This window comes from Agelaius phoeniceus, chromosome 1, assembly GCF_051311805.1.
Source record: "Agelaius phoeniceus isolate bAgePho1 chromosome 1, bAgePho1.hap1, whole genome shotgun sequence".
NCBI classification, from domain to species: Eukaryota; Metazoa; Chordata; class Aves; order Passeriformes; family Icteridae; genus Agelaius; species Agelaius phoeniceus.
In genome coordinates, this window is record NC_135265.1 from 146352628 (window position 1) to 146375388 (window position 22761).

A 22761-nucleotide genomic window follows, 5' to 3' on the forward strand; every position below is an offset into this window, starting at 1 on the left:
AAGTGGCCGAGTCACCATCCCTGGAGTTATGTAAAAAAAGGTTTAGTGGTGGACTTGACAGTGTTAGGGAAATGGTTGGACCGGATGATCCTGAGGGTCTTTCCCAGCCAAAATGATTCTGCCAGTTGATGACTCATTGTTCAAGTGTTAGATGTTTCCATAGTGCATAGTATGTTGCATTTCATACAGTTTCATGCTTCCATAGCTATCTAAATGAAGTTCTTGTGGGAAGACTTTTAAAAGAAAACCCTCCTATTCAGATTTTTCTTCTTTGAAGTTCTAAAGTGTTGTCAAAATTGGGTTCTTAATGCAGTTACTTCATGTTACTTGTTAAATTAAGCTTTGATTAAGCTTATTATTCATTATTCTATTTTAGGAAATAGGTATTAAAAGCTTTTTTAATGTATTTCACTTTCCAGTTTGTCAAATTTGCCAACATTGAAGAAGACACACCTTCCTATCACAGACGCTACGACTTCTTTGTGTCCCGGTTCAGTGCCATGTGTCATTCCCGTGACCCTGATCCAGAAATACAAAATGAGTAAGTGTCATTCTGCAGGAATTACTGAAAACTGTTGACACATTAATAGTGTCTGTAATACAGCTCTTATTAAGGTGTTTATTGGACTAGTTCATTCCATATGAAGAAAATGACAGTCTGACTGTTTGAGTAGCGCCGAATATTGCAAACCTTAGGTAGCTGGAACTCCTGGGATATTTAGGTGTAATTTTACCTTAATATAATGCATGTTAGATTTTGTGGATTTTCTCCAGAAAGGCACCACTTATTATTGTAAATGCACGAGTTCATAACTTCCTTGAGATATTAATGAGGCTACTTAGATGAAAAGCAAAAGCATATATTTAGTCTGTTTTTTGAGAATTACTCACTGAAACTGTGATTTCTTAAATGTCTGAAGTATGCTCATGTGTGTCAAACTCAAGAGCCTCCATGAATGGGGATTCTATTTTTCCCATTCTTATGTAAGTGCCACAGTTTTTGTTCCTGCAGCTCCCCCCTGAAGGATGTGTCCCTCCCTGCAGCAGTTTTTCTCCTTGTTTGTACATCCCTCTTGTCTCCTCCTTTGTGTGTAATCCTATTGAAATGATCTCAAAAAATCTAGAATGAAATTGGGTTCATCTTGAATGCACAAAATTTTGTTCAGGAATACCTAAGATACAAGCAACTACAGATTTATGTATTTACAAATTGAAATCCAAACAAAAATAATTACAGAACGTGGTTACCACCGTAGTTCATCTTAGAAATATCTTAATTCAGGGAGTTTGACTGAGCAAGGGCTTGTAAAGTGTTGTCCATACCTGAATCAAGATTTAAAAAATGAGGGGTGGATTTTAAGAGAAATAATTCAAAATTTTAGTGAGGCTTGTATTTATTTAATTTGATAGCTGTAGTACCTTCTACTTGTTTTCAGGAAGCAAATTCTCTTCCTACCATTTATTACAATGGATAATTTGCTATTATCACTTAAAAAAATAGTATTTTGCTATTCATGTCATTGCACAAATTCTCCTGCAAGCTATTTTTGTTTAATAAAATGATGACAATAGCTAGCAGCTAGACCAAGTCTTTTTTTGAACTTATGTAATCTTTTTATTATTTCATTGTTTTTGATTATTTCTCAGTTGATTTCATTCAAATAATTTTAGAATGAAAGTGGTGGTTCCTTTTGTCAATTAGGCTTAAATAGACAGAATTATCCTTTGCTATCCATGTTGTGAATCTTTCAGAAATCTTTGAAGATCTTTTCTGACTAATCCATAGTCCTAATTACAACTTCTAATGGCACAATCACATGGCTGTGCTAGATATTACTTCAGCTGTGTTGTGGTAGCTTCCCATTTCTCTTCAGCTCTGGAATAGGCTGAGATTGTGTGAAGTTTCAACTGATGGGGGGTAGATTGGTGGGTTTTATCCAGGCAACTTTTGTCAGAGGTGATGCACAAAGTTTGAGTCTTCATTGAGTGGTGTCAGCTTTATCCTTACAGGCCATCTTCTGTTCAATTGTTTGTTTTGTCAGCTTCCTTACTGGCTTTAAAGGTGTTCAAAGAAAGCACAGCCAATCTTAATGGTTGGCCAGTTTTCCCAGTTGCTGCTTGTGAGAACCTACTGGTATTCCACAGTTCTTCATTACTGCTGCCAGAGCCCTGCTGGGGGGTGCTGTGTTGCTCAGCTTCAGTAATTCCTCTTTTCCTTGCTCAGGATCCGAATTGCTGGAATCAGGGGCATCCAGGGGGTGGTTCGAAAAGCAGTTAATGACGAGCTTCGAGCAACCATATGGGAACCCCAGCACATGGACAAGATAGTGCCATCACTGCTGTTCAACATGCAGAAAATAGAAGATATTGACAGGTAAGTGTATTCCTTGTCACTGGTGTGGGTTTTTTAAGCAATCTCTAGGCTGGGTTTTTATGATGGATATCCTTTTTCTTTTCAGTGGAAGCAACAACTCACCTTTACTAGCTGAGGCTCCTTGAAATTGATAGTGTAGGTTTGCATACTGGTTCTTAATGTTTCTTGTCTTAAAATCTTTTCAACCACATTTATTCACTTGTTCAAGATTCTCTTGGCCTAAAAGTTATTCTGGAAATTATATATCCATATTTTGACTTGATAAAAATTATAATTTTTATCAAGTCTGTATTTTAGTGGATCAGATGCAGAGATGAGTAAGCAAAGGCTTTAGGTGACTCAAATGATTTTGCTACTTAGATTTGTTAGAAATTGAGGTTTTAATTCCTTTAGCCATCGGTAAGAACTGCTTGTCCTGGCTGAAACAATACTTAGAGTAAGGAATTAAAGTTTTATTTATGTGTAGATCACCTTCTCTTTTTTGCTTTCAGTGACTCCTAGGCATATTACTCGCCACATTTGCAAAAAGATATTCAAAAAGATCTTTGTGACAATTAAGGTTGAGGAGATGCCAGTCACCTTACAACTGAAAAGTCTCTTTTTTTTGGTCCCTGTTTAAACACTATGTAGGTGTAAAAACTGTTTATTGGTAGCACTGGGAAATTTCCATAAAATGAACTTCAGCAGTGCAAGCAAATGAAATATTAATTCCATGTCCAATTCTGGCTACTTCAAAACTTGCTTGCTAAGAGGCTCAGCAGCCTTCCTGTAACAACAAGCTTTTCATGCTTTCACTCAGTTTTCTAGATCTATCAGTTTGTCTTTTTTTCCTTTGAGTTTTGGCATTTATTTTTCAATTCCTCAGCTTTATTTTTGTTGTGTTATTTCTGACTGCCAGTGCCTGTCTCATCTCTAAAACAAATTTTCAGACCAAGTAGCTAAAATCAATAGTTGTCTGTCTGTCTATGCCTTATCTATTTACTGTATATAACTGAGGGCCCACACAGTATTTATAGAAATATCCACTTGAATGTTACATCTGAAGAGTGAACTGAGTAAGAGAGAAAGGTTTCTGAAGCTGCTGTTTGAACAAGGAGAGTCTGGTTTGCCTTTGCTTATTCTTACAGGGTTTCTAACTGCAGGTGGGCCCTTTCCTTTGGTACTCTTTACAGTGCCCTCAGGCATACACTTTCCTTTTTATAGCAGAAGTAAATTAACTACTGATGGAAGAACTGACTGAAGTAGGATTTGGATTAACCACTTAAAGTGGATCAGTTTATATGTACTGCAGGAATGATTTTTATCATCTGTGGAGCAAGGCAATAGTAGTGGTAGAAAAACAGATCTATCAAAAAGCAACTTAAATTTCTGAACTCTTGTGCTTGAAACTTGTCCTATTAAACATGAAAAAAAGACTAATGATTTTCCTAGTGATAAATAGGGACCTTTTATGATGTGCATATGACAGAAAAGCTGAAAACAGTGTTTGTTAATTGTTACCTGCTGGTCTTATATGATGTTACAGACAAATTCTCATTTTATTTTATGTGTGACTTCATATTTGTGGAGCACAGAGACATCTTGAAGAGTAGGAGTAAGAAGCATATTGTTCTGGCAGATGGAATCAAAGCTTTATTTGAGAAAGAGCAGAAATTCCAGAAAATTACCCCAACTTAAATCCATAGAAGAAAAATAATTTTTGATTATAGCTGAAGTACATATAGGTACTTACCTTGGAAGTCAATGTAATTTTAGCTCGTGGAACTTCACAGCTTAATTCAAGATTCTTTTGAGTACATAGGAGATGAGACACTTCTTGGAGTTAAAAATTTACTATTTAAATAACATTTTAAAAATATAATTGTATTTGTGGATGCCATTATTTGGTCATATATCAGAGTGCACATTTTAGTTACATGCCTATCAGATGTTATGTTATGTGTATATCTATTTATGTGCATCTCCAAAATAGGGAGGGGATGTATGAAATTAGTAATTCCCTTACTTTATGACATATTCTTCATAACTGTGGAGCTAAACCTGCCAGCCTGATTTCAGGCAGAGGGACACTAGCACTTAATGTAAACTTGACTTCAAATCCTTCTGATACATCTAATGTTCATACAAATTCTATTTTAGAGGAAAGTTAGAATTTATTTCTTTCTCAGGGTGTGTGAATCACAGTAAAACATTCCTGTACCTACTCTGCTCAGAAGTGGTGGTTCAGTCTTTCATGTCCTGTCATATCTTTGGCCAGTCCTGGCTTTTTGGCATTTAAGAAGTCTCATGCTTAAGTTGCTGAGTTACTGTGAGCTAGTTTAAATTAATCACCTGTGATTAGGTGTTTGCTATGGAAACTGCTGTACTTCAACACATTCTCCTTCCAGTTCCTAGTTACCACTTCTGAGAGAGATATCCCACAAAAAAGCCAGTAGAGCAGCTGCAAGGAGTTGTCCTTGCCCATTTCATTGTAAAGCACATTTTCAGCCCTCTTGTGGTAGTATTCAACAAAAGGTTTAGGTGCAGAGGAATAATACTGTTTTATTCTTAGCTGTTGCAGTTGGATTTTTCAGAGGTTTTCTGATATTTCTGTAAAAACCAAGTCAGTGAAACAAAATGAGTATGAGATACTCATTTGAATCTAGAAACTTAAGAGGCTGTACAAAGCTTTTCTATAAAACTAACAAGAGTATTCAATATTCATTGCCTATTGTCTGCAATGCCAAGGAATGCTTACTGAGAAATACCTTGAGGTAGGTGCTGTTAAAGTTCAAATAAAATGTTACTCCCACAGATGACACAGGATAATTTTAGACATTTTGATGCAAAGAGTAACATGTTATACTAGGAAGGTTCATCTGAAAAAAGACTTCCAGGCAGTGCTGAGAAGTCACCTTCTGTAGGTTTGCATATATAAGCACTTAAAATGTAACTTATTTTACTTCATTTTAACTGGAATTCTTTCAGACAGGCTAAGCTCTGAGTGCTATGCTGCCTGCTTTCGTCTTTCCTCCCCACACACCCACCTTTGCAGTGCTGTTGTATTTTAGGGAATCTGTGTCAAAACAGCAATGGAAATGACAGTCCTACACTATCTTCTCTCCCATCTCCCTAGATCAGAGTCTAGGCAGTACAAGGGAAGGAAAAAAAGGGAGGATGGGTGGCACAGCAGTTGATAAAGCTGGAGTTTTGTGGTACTCATGGTGGATTATATACAAATTATCATACCTTTTAAAATTCTAATCATGCTGCACTTGTAAAACTCTTTCTCCTTATCTAACAGAGTTCCTGAGGCTCTTCTGTTATTAAAATCTGACAAGCTAGCATTGTTGTGGTAACTCCTGAAACACTGATGTTTCCAGAGGCAACAGGATTTTCATATGGCCAATTTTAGATTTCAGTAGTATTGAAACACTAGAAAATCTTTTGCCATCAAAACATATGTTACAACTATGATGTTAACATGTCCATTTGACTACTGATATTTCAGTTTGCAATTTTCTATAATGTCTAAAGCTTTTATGATGTTTAAGTAAACTGAATGCTCTTGGTTGACACTTTCAAATGTATTTAACACACAAGCTTGCACTGCAGAACTGAAATTATGTTTAAGGGTTTAATGTACTGGTGTCTGCAGTCTAAAATTAAAGATGCATAATATTAATGTAAATGAATGAGTCCTCACTTAAGTCCCTACAATGTATTTTTTGAGAGAAAAAAAAAGGTTGCCACTTGTAGGTCCAGTGACTCTTGGTAAGTAATGGAGGTACCTCAGGGAGAGCTGTTTGCTTCCTTTCTGAAACTTGTATTTGCCACAGGGAGGGGCTGAGCAGTGCCCTCTCCATAGTAATGATGGAAGACACTTAGGTAGAGGGTGACCAACTTCTACAGTGTCTATTTAGAGGTAACTGTGTGGGTGATAATGTTCCAATCAGTTCACTCAGGCATTTTTTTTCAACTCACAAGCCATCTGTTTGTGCAGAAGTAATGGGGTTTCATTTAATGGTCACCCACACAGTATGGACTCAGTAGTGGGCAGGTGAATGAGATCATTAATCTGAGCTATATTACTAAGATTCTGTCTAAATTTTTTTAGTGGTTTCACAGCCTTTGTTCATTGTTAGCAATACATAGTGTGCTGTCAAAATGAGGTAGGTAACAAGTTAACTGAATATGAGCAGCTTTTGTGTTTGCCACATAAATATTTACTAATACAGTGGTAAGTACTGAGTGAACAAATGATGATCTATGGTCCTGCTACAAAAGAATAAAATATGTTATTCAGAATTGTGGTTTGGTGCATATTTGAAATGCAGTTCTTGCCTAGTTGAAGATTGTGACTCATGAATGTTTTAATACCAAGGGTGGATACAGTAAAGAAAAGGTGAATATTAGTCAGTAATATAATCAATGCATTTTGTCTTATTTCAGCAGAATAGGCCCCCCATCCTCTCCTACAGTAGGAGTGAAAGAAGAAAATCCTTCTGTGCTGGCTGAGAATTGTTTCAGGGAACTACTGGGACGAGCAACCTATGGAAATATGAACAATGCTGTCAGACCAGTTTTTGCGTAAGTTGAAAATTTGTGGAAGATCTGAGAAATAAAGAGGTTTTCTTTATTTCATTCTCAATTCTGTTGCATTAAATTTTTTCCTACTTTTCAGCTCAAAGGTTTCCATTCACATTTCTTAAAAAAATTGCCCCTCTTTTAATCTCTCCTCTCTCATCTGTCTATAAACTTGAAGGCAGTTATGGAGGAATGTGTGTCCTGCTTTATTGATTTTTACATGCAAAATACAATAATTTACATGAGTTGTTGCTTCAGCTGGCTTTTTTTTTTTAAATGTGAAACTATCCAGGCTATTCATGTCCTATAGATGAGTGTCACAATCAGTGGAGAGACAAACCAAGTAAAGTACAAGTAGCACAAAGGAATACTGTGCCCCATAAAGTTACAATTTATGTTTTCCTGCCATTTTCTTCCTGGACCAGTTTTGATATTCTTTGATGAATATCTTTAACAACTCATTTAGGAGTGAATGGCAGATATGCACACAGTATGCATATTATGCACAAAAACACACAGTACAAATTATACCTCTTGTATTAACACTCAGTGATACCATTTTCAAACTCTGGCTGTTCCTGGTGATGAGGACACCTGCTTGCTTCTTGTAGATTTTTCAAGGTACATCCCAGGTACAGGAATATGTTCTCTTAGATGGCCTAGTTCTTCCCACAGAAATTAAGTTTTTTATTTATACACTGAAAGACCATCAAGCTATCAAAAGCCATTTTCAAGTTACTAGTGCTAACAAAAAAAAAAGATAGGGTTGCTATTGAAGGGAGAAAACTTTTGTAACCCCTTGTTTATCCTGAAAAACATTAACTACAAAGAACTGTACCACTCCCTTACTTTATGTATTTGTTATACCAACCTCAGAGGAGTTTCTGTTACAAAGTTGAGTGTTTTATTAAAAAAACACTCATTCTTTAGTAGATTTAAAATTTGCATTCCTCCAAAATACCTGTGATCACAGTGAACACCTTGTTACTACACAGTCTGGATGGGTTACTTGGTGCTGTATTGCAGCTGCTCTCTGACCACTTCTCAATTCTTTTAGTTAGTTTATCTCAAAACTTTATCATCATTTGCAGTGGTTTGAGTCTTTTGAATAATTTTGGGAGCAGGGAAGTTTCCTATGAATAATTCCTGATTCCACAGACTAGAGGTAGTGCTGGTTTTGGGATTTGAGAAGGTGTCATAGCTGCTTCTCCTGTGGCTAATCTAAAGCCTATGTCTCTAAAGTTTATTTCCAGCCTATTTTCAGTTCTCACATGCTGTGACTGTAAGGGGCCAGTTGGTTCTGTGTGCACAGCAGCGTTCCACATGCTGCATTTATGCACTGAAATGAGTAGATAATGACCAGTTGCTCAGAATGTTATCTCCTCTATGAATAGAGAGCCTTTGTAGTCACCATTTTTGTGTTCCACTTTGAGGACAAATTGCCAAGTGTGTCTTTTTAGAAATGACTGCTGTAAAAGGTTTAGTATTTTTGAAGAACAAGAGATGCAGAAAATGCAATTTCAAGCTGTTTGTCCTAAACAAAAAGGGAGTGCTCTATCTCATTAGATAGAGCACTTTGTGAGTGACAGAACAGTTAGAGTGAAAGTTTGAGATAGAGAGTCTATTGCACTTTATTGGATTGAAAAACCTGGCTTAGCTTCTGATTAGAAAACACTTTCTTCTAACAATGTTCAGCTCTTTCACAGGTTTTAAGGAAACTCTGGAAATATAGATAGGGCCTCTTATTACAGTGCTAACATGAAGGTGCAGGTTCAGTTCCCCACCTGAAGGCTTGCTTCATGTGACACTGTAATATCAGGCAACATGCTGCCACTTCTTTGCAAAACTGAGAGAGCAGTGCTGCTTGCATCATGAGGCAGGGTTTATTAAGTGATTGAGGGGTTTAAATATAATGAAGGTACAGGAATATGTTCTCTTAGATGGCCTAGTTCTTCCCACAGAAATTAAGTATTTTATTTATACACTGAAAGACCTTCAAGCTATCAAAAGCCAATTTCAAGTTACTAGTGTTAACAAAAAAAAGATAGGGAAATTTCAGATTTCAGTGGAAATCTGAAGTCAGTCTCCTCGTATAGGTTTGGATTGACATTACTTCTCTTTGCCGTAGGCAGAAAATCTCCATGGTTATGTCTGCGTGCAGTAGCTAGAAACTCTCAAATAATAATTTGCAATAAAATCTTACAGATTAATCTCACTAATTGCTTAATGAAAGTCAAAATATGTTACAATAATATTACCTGAAAAAAAATTTAAGTTGTGTCTACAGTCAGAAGCTATTGAGACATACTTAGCATGGATTTGCAATGGTGAATAGATTAGACAGATTCAGAGAGATCCAGAAATCTGTTGAAACTTCCCAAGTGTCAGTTATCACATCAGGTGTGGAGGGGTTTGGAATATTAACAGACTGGTGTTCAATATTCTTTCAGCAAACATGATGCATGAGCAGAATATTTTATACATTCCCATACATGCATGACTCAGTTATGCTTTCTGATCCTTGGTACCAATTTATCATTATTACTTTAAGGATTACTTGTATGTGTGGCACTGAGAAAGAATTCAGGGATCATTAGTGGCTCTCTCCCCAGAAACTTGCATTATTGGTTCTGCTGTTCCTTTGAAATTGAGAGACCTAATTGTGTGTTTTTGCTACATATGTGCAGCAGATCTCAATGGAAGGCAGAGTTTAGCATTTGTTGATCCAGCAATAGAATATTTTGTAATCTTTAGTAGATATTCTTTATTGAAAGAAGTGGAATTTGAAAAAAAAAATGTGTTAAGGTGTGACTTGATTTTAACTAAAGTAAATACACCATACTAAAAATACCCTTTACTGTCTTTTGCAAAAACAAAACTACATTGAATACACTTGTTATGGTCAGTAAAATACATCACCTACAGGAATCTAATCCAGCTGTCCTTAGGAGGAAGATTCCAGTATACAAAGTATGCTGCCCACTTAGCTGTTATACAAAGCTTTAGCCAAGTCTGCCATCTTCTCCCTGCTGTCTTCCCAGCAGTTCATCTACCAGAAGTAGCTGATACTTGGCCTTTCTGGCAATATAAATCTATATGTCTTGTTCAGAGAGGAATTTTTTGTTTGTTTGTTAATGTGATATGGGATGCAGTTGACCATAATCTGCATGAATGGATTTTTGGGGCAGTTGAATAGGAACTGTCAAGGATAACAGAGAACACAATGCCCTGAAAGATTAAAGGATCAGTTCCAGTCAGGAGAAGATAGTGGAGGGTAAGATTTTCCATTCGATGACACCTGTGCACAAGAAAAGCAGCTACTCCCAATAGGTACTCAAGTTGGATCTTTAGTGATGTAAATCTGCTGTTATCTTGGCAGGCAAATACTTTTAAAATTCCTGACATTCTTTCCTGTAGGGATTTCTGTTAAAGGTGTGTGATGTGTAAAGATGGCAGAACTTTTTTTTAATTTCTGCAATAGAGTGCAAGATAATTTAGGGCATAGGAGATGCTTTGTGTCATCTGGTTTAATCAGCCTTGAAGGAGACCTGTGTGTGCAGGTGACTGGGCTGGGAGCAGCTGCCCAGTGAGGGAATTGAGATCTCCAGATTGTAGACAGAGTAAGTTGTAGCATCCAGCCAGTCCTTCTTGTTCACAGTGCTGACTTCTTCCACCTCCAGAGCTTTTCAGTTTGTTGCTTCAAACAACTTCATGTTTCCTAAGTTCTTTGAGAAAAGGGAGAGCAGTAATGATTCTGTAGCTGAGATACCTGTTTAGGAACAGAAACTCATCTTCTTTTACAAAGTTTTTTTGTTGATTTGGCTGCCATATTTGCTGTTCACTGGTGAATTTGTTTGTGGATTTGTTTTGATTTTTTTAAAACCTAAATCATACCAATTAAAATGCATCCAAAGTTACTTTTTCTTCAATCTTCTAGAATGAAAAAACACAGTTATTTTTTTAATGCTTTTTCAGGGACACAGATCTCTTTTTTGCAAAAATCTGTGTGTCCTATTCATAGCTCTCAACATTTCTGCTTAAGCAGAATTTTTTGTATTTGCTTGAAACACTGATAAATTTTTTCTCATTTGTGGTTCCTATTCCATTTAAAGAGAAACTGATGCATTTTTATTGGGATTTTGTTTTCATCTTTCTTGCAGTAAATGTTGAAATGCTTCAGAGCGTAAAGGCATATACACACAAAGAGCAGCTCTTTTTTGTTTTCCATATATTTTATTTATGAAACCACCATGAAAACAAAAATATTTCTCAGAGTTTCTATTCTGGATGGAGCGTTCAGCCCTAATTATTTTGCAGCTTGTAATTCAAAACAACTTATTTATCCTGTAAAGTATAAATTTTCAAGGTGTTACAACCTTCAGCAGATTCCATTAATGTAAAAAAGCATCTAATGTCCCAGCACTCTGTATGGAAAGAGTGTATTCTTTACTGTATATGTTTGGTGTATCTAGGTTCCTTAAATTTCCAGAACAGGAATTTCTTTTCAGCCAAATGTTTTGTGATCATATCCTAAACCTAGAAAACCAGTACTTTTCTGAAGTTCTAAATTTCTCATAAGTTATTGTATAGAAGTTTTATGTTAGTAAATAATCCCTTTGAGGTGAATTTTGAGAAAATTCATTAGATACCATTTATTATATCTGTATGATATAATTTCTTCATTATGTCTTACTTTTGCTTACAGGCATTTAGACCATCATAAACTATGGGATCCTAATGAATTTGCTGTTTCCTGCTTTAAAATCATCATGTATTCTATACAGGTAGGATTTTCTCCTGTTTTTTTTCTTGCATGCATGTTTCAAGCACTTGAGAGAGGTTTTGATGCTCATCTCACCATGCTAATGGTAGACAGTGGATAAGTCAAAGAATCCAAAAGATTCAAGGGAAGGTAGTGGGATGGTCCTTCTCCAGAACAAGGAGCAGGGTGCTGGTGTGACATGATGCTTGACAAAGAAATCTCTCAGGTTGGTTGTTTTTCTATGCCAATACAGCTGTGCTGATTTTCCAACCCAAGAGACCAACTTCACATACAACTGTTGTGCTGAGGATTTTTAATAGTGGACAACCTGTATTGTGGCCTTAAGCTGAAGGATGGAAGGTAGAGATTGGATATTAGGAAGGAATTCTTTACCTGAAGAGTAGTGAGATACTGCAACAGCTTGTACAGGGAAGCTGTGGCTGCCCCATCCCTGGAAGTGTTCAAGGCCAGGTTGGATGGGGCTTTGAGCAGCACGGTCTAGTGGAAGCTGTCCCTGCCCATGGCAGGGGACTTGGAACAAGATGGTCTTGAAGATCTCTCACAACTCAAACCATTCTATGGCTCTCATTGTCTGCTGTAAACCTCAAGGTATTATTCTTTGATTGCATCAAACACAGATGCCCAGAAGATAAACGTGTAAAATTCCAGGTTTGTGGGAGAAAGCTGAGTTTTCTCACCAGTTACATCAATGGTGCTGAATTCTTTGAACTGCAGTTAGCTGAGTGAGGGACAATTTCATGCTTCCTCTGTGCTTGCAGATGTTCCTGGATATTTTAAAAGACTCTTTTGTACATGAGGCTGGCTGAGTGAACCTGTATTTCTTCATCTGTCATGGCACTTTTTTGAATCCATATTTAGTGATTGTAATTTTGATTGTAATTTTGATAAATGAATTGATTGTAATTTTGATAAATTTCTGAATGAAAATGTTGCAGAATGGGAACATGGTCATGACCATAGCTGAGTGATGTATGAGCTTATTCTTGTTAAAGTCACAGATGAAGATTTTCTGTCTGTTTTCTTAATAGGCACAATATTCCCATCATGTAATACAAGAAATCCTTGGGCACCTTGATGTCCGCAAAAGGGATTCAGCACGAGTTCGTGCTGGCATTATTCAGGTTCTTCTGGAAGCAGTGGCAATAGCAGCTAAAGGATCAATAGGTAAGTAGTATTAAATTAAAGGCATCAGGTCAAAGGATAAATTTGCAGGGTAGTGCTCATTTTCACTTTGATTTCAGACTGATTGGAAACATTTTGAAAAGGTTTTGTGTATAATTTTTTTCCCCTTTCTGCTGAAAAATGCTTGAAATCTCACTTGGTTTGCAGTTACTCCAAGCATATACATGTGCTTATTTGACTGTTAGATAATCCTTTGCATTGAAAAAATTGTGAAAGGCAGGTATTCCTGTTTGGAAAGAAATCATAAAGTCTGAGAGAACCATGTGTCACTACAAAATGTCAAGAGCACTGTTGCTTTGTGATACAGCTGTGACCTGAATATTGCAGGAGTAGAATGATCTTTGAGAAATGTTTCCTTATTGATTGTGAAGAAGCTGAAATAAGGTGAAATAATGTCATTTAAAATTAGGATAGTTCCTTGAAATAAGAGTAGTTATGAAGAGATGCACCCTCTAGTGTTCTTTCCCTGATGTTCTTTGGTGTCCTGCTGAAATACTGTTTTGCTTCATTAGCTTGAGCCTGAATGTGTCCTTCCTCTTTATATGAGACCCACTTGCGTGCACAGGCTTGTGAAATCTTTTACCATATGATGAAAAGAGCTCATGATTTGCTCCAATGTATAGAACTGGATTTTAGTAGCAGATTTTGAAATAGCTGAAGTTCACGGGCAAGTACCTGCAGTTAAATCCATTACTGATGCTTAATTTCAGCAACCACTTCTGTTTTGTATCTGAAACTTGCATGGTGAGTTGACTCTGGGCTGTTTGCACTCCCCTTTCCCACAGAACAGGGACAATGTAGAAAGAAAGTGAGAAGTTTCATGGATCAAGATAAAGACAGTTTGATGGGTGGAGCAAAAGCTGTATGCACAAGGAAAATCAGATTACCTCCATCCTGACCAGACCCAGTAGTGGATCATAATAGATTGTGCATACATACCTAACTGTGTTTCCTGATTCCAAGTTAATTTCTAAAGTATCAAAGTGTAGGCACACCTCAAAAGTTTTTCTCTAGTCATGATGCTTCAAACGCTGTAATTCACTTTGTTCTCTTCATCATCCTACTGTCATTACTTGTGAAAATGGATCGAAAAGCCCAGTTTAAATTTTCTTCAGACATCTCCTCCTTGACAAGTGCAATCACTGTTATTTGTTGTTTCCAGGCCCAACAGTTCTGGAGGTTTTTAATACCTTGTTGAAGCACCTGCGCATCAGCGTTGACTTTGAGCTGGGTGACCGGCGCAGTTCCTGTGAAAGCACCACTTTAAGTATAAGCTCCAAGGAGAGTGATGAGAGGATTGTCCAGAATGCAATTATTCAAACAATTGGTGAGTAATACAATTGGCACAGGCTCACTTAAAATTTCTCCCCTTTTCCTCTTCCCCATCGAGATGATATTGGACCAGCTTGAATCATGAAGGAATACTACCAAGTATGGTTTCTCTGATTGTGTTTGCCTCTCATTCTCAGGCTTGCTTTATGTGTTTGATTTCTGAAAGGTTTTTCTTTTAAATGTTAACTGAACACATAGCCAAGAAGGTTATGAAAATGAAAAATGCTGGTGGACTTAAAATTAATTTTAATTATATTATTATGTGGCCCTTGAAATGTAGAAATCTCTACCTTTGGTACAGAACTACTATTAGTCCTTCTATGAAAATCATTGCAAATAGTTGTATGCATATTTTGTAATACATATTTTCGTAGGTAGTGCTTTAAAATTGATAGAAATGAATGTTAAACATAGTAGCAACAATGACACCTAATGGCCAGTTGTGCTACCATAACTAAACTGAAGTACTTTAATGCACAGCACTTGAAATTATTTTCTCATCAGTGTCCCTCCCTTTCTTAGATTTTCCCATTATGACAGTGATGTTATATATTGGGGTGTATTTATGATATGTATTCCTATTCTTAAAGAACAAGGGAGATGTAGCTTAAATGTTGTTCACTGATCTGCACCTTCGCTTGCCTTGAAAAGCAGTAACAAGTATATAGTAGATTATTTCTCACCATTTCATAAAGTTCCCAAGTTAAAAATGTTCTCCCATCAAAAAAAAAAAAAACAAACCACAAACCAACCTTGAAGTTAATGTTACACTATTTCATAGTGATAAAATAGACTATCTGGAGTTGGAAGAGACACATAAGGATCATTGAACCCATCTCTCTGCTCCTCCCAGGACTGCTTCAGCTAAACCATGTGCCTGAGGGCATTGCTCAGATACTGCTTGACCTCTGTTAGGCTTGGTGCTGTGACCACTTCCTGGGGAGCCTGATCTAGTGGCTAACCTTCCTTTTAGTGAAGTATCTTTTCCTAATGTCCCATCTGAACTTCCCCTGATACAATTCCATCCCATTTCCTCATGTCCTGTCACTGGTCACCAGAGAGAAATCATCATCTCCTGTTTCCCTGCCCCCCTTGAAGGTGTTTGGTGTTCTTAGACTGAGGCACCAAAGCATGGACTTGAGGAGGGGCTGCAGCAGTGCAGTGGGATGGGACAGTCACTCCTCAGCCAGCTGGTGATGCTGTGCCTGGTGCCCCACAGGGCACAGTTGGCTCTTTTGGCTGCCAGGGCACACTTGATGCACACTGGACTTGCCATTAACCCAACCCCCCGATCTCTTTCCTTGGGTAATGTTGGGAATAACAGTGTTAGCTCAGTTCTCTGGGTGTGCTGGCACAGCTGTGCCCACTGCTGTGGCTGTGCTGCCCTAAGAGGAGGGCCCAGCCTGCAGCTGGCACTGGGATGTCAGCTGTTCCCACTGGGGCTGTGTCTGGGCAGCTGCTTCACTTGTGGTGGGTGCAGAGCTGGGAGAGACCAGGGTCTTCTGTGAGTGGGGACCATTCCTCACTGGTGGAGCTGGCAGAGCTGCAGTGCCCTTCCTGCCAGCTGATGCCAGCACTCCCAGAGATACTTTTAAGGCAGGGGAGGTGTGTGTGTGTGCCTGACGTTTCTCCTGGCCCTGCCCAGGTTCCCTCAGCCATTGTGGCTCTTTCTACTGCTGTTCCCCTGGTCCAGGAACCCTCCCTGTACCCCATGCTGGAGTGCTCCTCTTCCCATGGTGCTGGCATGGAAGCTGCTCATCTCATCACTCCCCAAGAACAGCAACAGTCCCAAAATACTTGTATGTCACTGGGATTTTTGTCCCCTCACTTTTAATATTTATTGGAGACTTAACAGACAGTACTATGTGCCATGAGAAACACTTCCAATTCCTCACTAGGTACAAGTCAATAGAATCCAGATATTTAATTTTTAAATTGTATATTTAGAGGAGGATAAAATTAGGTTTTGGTATTCAAAGATGAAAGTATCATGAAAAAGACTCACTAAAATAATTCAGCAAAAATAAATATGAGATTATGCCCTAAAAGAAGTCATATGTTTATTCTTCATCTATTTTGACCTGTTAATATATTCCTTGTATTTTAAAGGCTTTTCTTATAAAGAGGAGGGCCCTATATCTCTTCTGTGATTTCATTCTGTTTTTATTTAGGATTTTTTGGAAGCAATCTTCCAGATTACCAGAGATCAGAGATTATGATGTTCATTATGAGCAAAGTACCTGTTTTGGGAGCAACTTCACAATCGCTGGATCCCAGTAACCTTGGGTTTGTATATGCTACATTCTTAAATTTCAAATTAAAAATCTAGATTTTAGAATCCTGATAAATTAAGAAGTGGAAAACATTAAGAAAAGCTAAATGCAAATTCTCACTCCTTAGGGGCTGTATTAAATACTATGCAGAACCAAGACAAGCTCAGTGTCAGCAATATTAAATCAACCTACAGACAAGAATTACCTGATTGGAAGGCCATTTATTTTTCATTAAAACACTCTTTCTCTCTGCATTTGTACATTTTTTTTTAAATTATGAACTTTATGGTTGTTAATTCCATAATTTTTTATATATTGGTTTTGAGAATGAGAAGAATTCAATTATAAAATGCATAATTTGCAAACTATTTTTAAGGTTTGTTCTTTTTTTTTTTTTTAAATTCTGTACAAGTTGACTTCAGATTAAGAAATAACTGCAGAAATTCCAGTGAATTTTGGATTTTTCCTATGTATTTCGAAATAGAAAAAAGCTATAAGTGGGCAGACTTAATAAACCCACAATTTAAAAGTCACCCTACACTGGATACTTTTCCCTGTAGCAGCAATAATTTTGTTTAAAAGACTGCATTTCCTCAGTATGAGGAATTACTGAAAAGGCTGCAGCTGTTCTTTCCAGATGTGCACAGACACTTTGCACCACATAAGTGATCCCCTAATACTTTAAGTAGGAAGTCATTGTCATTCTCCAGCTTCTTATAGCTTTTCATACAGTATCCCTGCAGCATGGGATGCTATTCCATGGAAGATGCAAGTCTGTGCCAGGCAGTTGTCACTCATTGTGGAGGTATTTCAAGAACCAATCCATTTGAAATTCTCTACTTGGATTAACAGTTGAGGGTGGTGGTTGTTTTTTTTTATAACTGTGTAATTTTCCATTTATGAGATTCTGTGTAAACATGTGCCTGAGCAGTGTGTTAGTATGATGTGTGCATGTGTCACTCTGAGCAAAGAAGGCTTTCTGATTGCTGATCAAGTTTGGCATTACTGAGAATTTTGATTCCAGCTGCCCAAGACATTTGAATGATACAGACAGCCAGGATTGTAGCCAATTATGGTATAAGTTTCCACTGTTACATAGAGGCCAACTTTTGTGAAGAGGGTTGATCTTCCTTTACACTATTTAATAGAGAAAATGGCTTGTACCTTTTTTACTTTTCTGAAAGAATCTCTGTCAATGGAGCAATTTATTCCAAGTGCACTTTTATCTCCTAAGACCTTGCAAGAATAGTGACTATGTACTTTCAGCTATTTGGCTACTTTAGTACCTGCAGGATGGAAATGAAAACAGATGAAGAACAGGTCAAGTAATGTTTCTTGTACCTTCCTGTGATATGAAAGTTGAGGAATCTTTTAGTTTTTCTTACTGATTTTGCCAATAACTTTTTTCCAGTCTCAAAGTTTTGGGGTCTGGCTTAAAGAAGAAATGTCTGTGTTTCTTAAAAGACTCAATTGCATTTTAGTCCAGAAGAAATTTTCAGTGCTGATACTTGTGAAAATAACATCAAGCTCATAGTAGTCAAACTTTTTATACGTTTCCAAGTAAAACATAAAGATTTATTACCTGCTTCGCATATACAATTTAATTTTTTCTTCAACTGAATGTGCTCCATTTTTAAGCCTTCCTATGTGTCTTTCAAAAACATTTAATTATTACAACTCAGTTGGAAGTACCTTCCTTTATCTATGATCATCCAGCATTTCTTCCAAGACTGCTGTATTCACTTGTCAAAAATGAGAATAGTGTCTAGAGTAGAATAATATATCAAAAATATGCAAGAAAACCTAATTTGCAATTTTTTTTCCAATTGCAGAGATTTGGGAACCAGGAGGATTCAAATCATGTTATTGAGATCTTTACTTATGGTAAGGCTTTTGTGATGAGTATAATATGTTATAATCACACAGTTCCACTTTATGCATATAAGTACAGTATAACAACACTGGGCTGTGAAAAGAAACATATATTCATATTGCATAGACCTGTAATTCTATTGTGTAATACTGTGAAAGTGTTTTTCCAACTTAAATTGCAAACAGCACAAGAAATACACCTCCACCTCTTAGAGCACTTCAGTGAATGTCAGTTATAATTGGATCTGCAGATCCAAAAGAACATCCTAGGGTGGGTTGAGTTCTGCCAGCAATACTGGCTACATCAAAGTGAAATCACTTTCATCTCTGAGCCTGGAAAAGTGGTAATTAGTAGAATGGCCAATGTTTTTAAAACCATAGGAATGGATACCTCAGACACAGTTGTTCTTTCCTTCCTAATGTTTCCCAAATTTCTTGTAAGGTATGATTGAATTTTTTATCACAGATACATTTTTTAGCTGTAAATCTTCAGAGTATTTCTGGAAATAGACCCTGATGGTAAAAATCAGGAAGTGGGTAGTAAAGGAGGCTCTTGCCAGTAGAATCCTGGCCTGTTTTTTTGCAGAAGCTGAGAACTGTTTAGTGACTCAAATAGGGGAATGATTTCACAAATTAAAGCAGAAGAATGTCCTGCAAAATGAGTTTCTATCCCTGCTTTGGCATGAAACTCGTATATGGTGTTAGGCAAATAGGTTAAAGCATTCTTGGCTTGTCCAAATCTGAAATCTTAGAATCTGGTTTGCAGAAGAGCTGGGCATTCAGAGTTGCAGTTTAAGGATAGAAAACTTGTTAGGAAGGACCTCAGGTGGTCATTTTGCACATTGTCTTCATTAAACATAGACTCAGGTATGTCTAAACTGTTCCTGACAATATACATCTCACCAGTATTAAAATTCCATTAAAACAGGTAAGAATTGTTCTAATGATTTGGGGTGCTACATAGCCTGTAAGTATGCTTTAAGGGAGTCAGAGTGTGGAAGGGATTTAACATTTTGGACACTGAATTTTGGTTTGCATCTCTTTTAGAATATGGAAATAAAATCATGGCACAAAGGTGTGAAAGTCATTGTTCTCATGCTTAATAAATTAGTAATTGATAAATATTGTGAAAAAAATCCAGCATTGTACATCATGTATTCTTTACAAAAGAAAAAGATTTCATAACATAATTAGTGTGTTGTCATGCATATACAGGTAGCCAAGTGAATGCTGTACAGGCAGTTGAAATCTGGCACTTCATTAAAAGTGTGCACTTAGTTTTGCAGCCTTGCTGCTTGTGATATCAGTCATTTTCCATGTTCAGAATGATTGATCAGATACCTTCTTGTCCCCTGGTGCTCCTGTCAGCCACGTCCCTGGGAAGCCCTCAGCTAAGCTGGGAGCACTGTGCTCACTCAGGTTTAACCCAGAGCACCAGGCACCACCCAGGCACTCACTCACCCTGCCCCAGGGGCATGGGGAGAGAACCAGGACAGTACCACTGAGAGAAGTGGCTTGAGATAAAGACACTTTAGTAAGTAAAAAAAGGAAACCAAGAAAAACAAAACCAAGAAACAAGAAAAAGAAGTAATAATAAAATAAAACAAAATCCCAACTCACCACAGGCCAACTGATAGCCAGCCCAGTCCCTGAGCAGTGGCAGCCCTCACAAATTGCCTCCTGTTCTGCTGCTGAACATGGCACATTTTAATATGGAATATTCCTCTGGAGGTGTGTAAGCCCTGCTCAGCAGTAGCCAAATCATCTCTGTGTTACCAGCACTGCTTTGGTCACAGATCCAGAACACAGTATCACATGTGCTGCTGTCAAGAAAATGACCTATCCCAGCCAAAACCAGTAAAACACAGCTTACATGTAAAAACTCTAAGGGTATGGAATATATATAAAGAAGATAAAATTATTATGTAAGTCTTGAATGAAAATATTATTGCATTTATTATAATTAAATTTGGAATAGTTTTGCTTCCCTCATCCTCAACAGGTTATATGTACTTTGTAATATATTTTGAAATTGTAATATTGTGGTAACCTCCATTTTAAGGGATGGTAAATTTTAAATATTTCTGGCTACTGTAGATGTTTAGCTAATTAAAATTTGAATTAGTAGTTAGGTAGATGTTTATTTTTCTTCTTGTACCTGCAGAATTTGCTTTAGTTAAAAGTAACTGAATGAGACATGTCAGGGTAGTATTAATTTTCAAAATAACACTATGGCACCAGTTTTCTAAGAAAGTGATATTTGCTTACTTCATATTTTGCAATAACATAGTATCCATAAATCTTTGAGGTGTACATATAGGCCCTGATTTCTCATTTTTTATTTCACCTGAGCTTACTCTGCCATATGTGAACAGCTCATAACCTGAAATGGAAAAATCCCTATTGTAATTATTGACTGGAATTCCCATCATCTTCAATTTATGCCCTGCAACTTTTCATAGGCCATATAAAAAAAAACAAATCATAAATCATACTTTATTTTTTGATTCAGAGTGTGTTTTTAAAGAAAGGATCCTGAAAAATCCTTTTAGCATGAGTGACTTAATTTGAAAATGTATGCTGACGTCCTTCCAAATTCATACTGAGGTCAGGAAATTTCAAAATTAATACAATACTTCAATTTGAATCTGCCTTGTGGATGCCAAAGCAATCCCACTAAAAAGTGACAGCTGTGATTAATTCTTAAAATGCAGTAATGCCACATGAATTTTATTTCAAACAATGAACAGGTGACTTCAGGATACAAAGCCACAACAATAAGTAATGCACTTCCTGCCCCCTTTCTGGACCCGTTGCTGTCTCCTTCGCTCATGGAGGACTCGGAGCTGAGGCAGCTGGTGCTGGAAATCCTGCACAACCTCATCGATCGGCACGACAACAGAGCCAAGCTCCGAGGGATCAGGTGCTGCTCTTCTTTATTGCCTGCTTGAGACTCCAGTGCATTACCTGAATGACAGCTACTGGTGATTCTTAAATGGTTTTGCTAATATGAATCATTAATATAATGTTTTGGTAAATGCACAGTGTTCAGTGTCATTTATTCATGGCAAGAGTTTTACAGGTAAGCCTCAGAGCACAGTAACTTAAAGAATCATTACAAATAATCATAGTTTAGCCATGTAGAAGACAGAATTTTATTTTTATTTTATGTAGATAAAAAAATACATGATTATCATAATTCTCTTTCTGGTTCTCCATCTTCAACTGAAATTTGAATATTCTTGTTAAGCATGGATATAATTAAAATGGGAATTGGGTCAAGATATATTTGAATAGTTCCTGTATTCCACATTCTCTTAATTTCCAACTTTTTTTTTTTCTGAAACAACGCATCTCTTTCATTTGTAGAATAATACCAGATGTTTCTGATCTAAAGATAAAACGAGACAAGATTTCAAGGCAAGACGTGAGCTTCATGAAAAAGGTAATAGAATGAACATCACTTTTCTATCTAGAAATCAGTAACAGAACCAGTGCTTTTGCTTTTCTTCTACAGCTGTGGTTTTGCAACAAGTCACAAAGATCAGTATCAAATTATTGTAAGCAAGTTACAGTGATTTCAGTGTTGAGGTTCTCTAGATACTTGAAAGATGATTCCATGCAATAAAACTTTAATTTATGTCTTCAGTTAAAACCTTCATGTGCATGAAATTAAACCAGCATATGTCAAAACCATGATTCCTGTTGTTAGATCCCTGCACAGCATTTAATTTTTGCTCAGTAGCAGTTTTTCACTAGTTTGGCTTTTAATTTTTGCTGTATTTTTAGAAATTTTGTATTTAGAAATCTTTTTATAGCTGTGGTACAGGGACTTATGTTTTAGGTAAAGATGTCAAAGAAAGTTAACTTTGCACAAAAACAGCTATCTTCTTAAAATGTTGTTTTCACAGGACTTTGTACCAGGTGACTTCTCAATATATTTGGTTCTAAAGAAAAATGGGCTTTTTTTAGATGATACTTAAGTGGAGTGAAATGGCTTACAGTAGACACCTTGGGTTTTATGTGGGAAAAATGCATAAAGCTGTTACTGTGCTCTGTCATTCCTGACTGGTTTATCTGTGTAGGTATGTTAACAAAAACCAGAAAATACTGAAGTAGGCCAAAATACTGCATGTAATAGTATGCAAACTAGAGTTGTACAGCATTCAAGTAACTTTGCAAGATAAATGTTCTTGCTCTAAGTTAGTTCAGTTAACATTCTTCCAGTACGCATTCAACTGGAATAATACAAATATAAAAAATATTCCAACATTGGCAATTATTAATAATGTGTCTTTAAAAAAGTGAATTAAATCTTAATTCAATAATTTGATATCTATTATTTAAAGCAATTTGGATAAGATGTATTTTGCTAGATG

At 36.8% G+C, this 22761-nt stretch overlaps 1 protein-coding gene across 10 annotated transcripts in view; it reads left to right on the forward strand.

The window, feature by feature from the left end:
- EFR3A (EFR3 homolog A) overlaps nt 1-22761 on the forward strand; it is a 76207-nt gene that overhangs the window by 34460 nt on the left and 18986 nt on the right. For 9 of the 10 annotated variants that reach the window (XM_054641043.2, XM_077189091.1, XM_077189047.1 and 6 more), the window contains 10 exons: nt 420-541; nt 2225-2374; nt 6806-6943; nt 11646-11724; nt 12752-12887; nt 14068-14232; nt 16409-16523; nt 18343-18394; nt 21133-21305; nt 21752-21827. In XM_054641043.2, coding sequence (XP_054497018.2) covers nt 420-541; nt 2225-2374; nt 6806-6943; nt 11646-11724; nt 12752-12887; nt 14068-14232; nt 16409-16523; nt 18343-18394; nt 21133-21305; nt 21752-21827 — 1206 coding nt within the window. The remainder of the gene's footprint in view (nt 1-419; nt 542-2224; nt 2375-6805; nt 6944-11645; nt 11725-12751; nt 12888-14067; nt 14233-16408; nt 16524-18342; nt 18395-21132; nt 21306-21751; nt 21828-22761) is intronic. The other variant, XM_077189069.1, reaches the window with a different exon arrangement.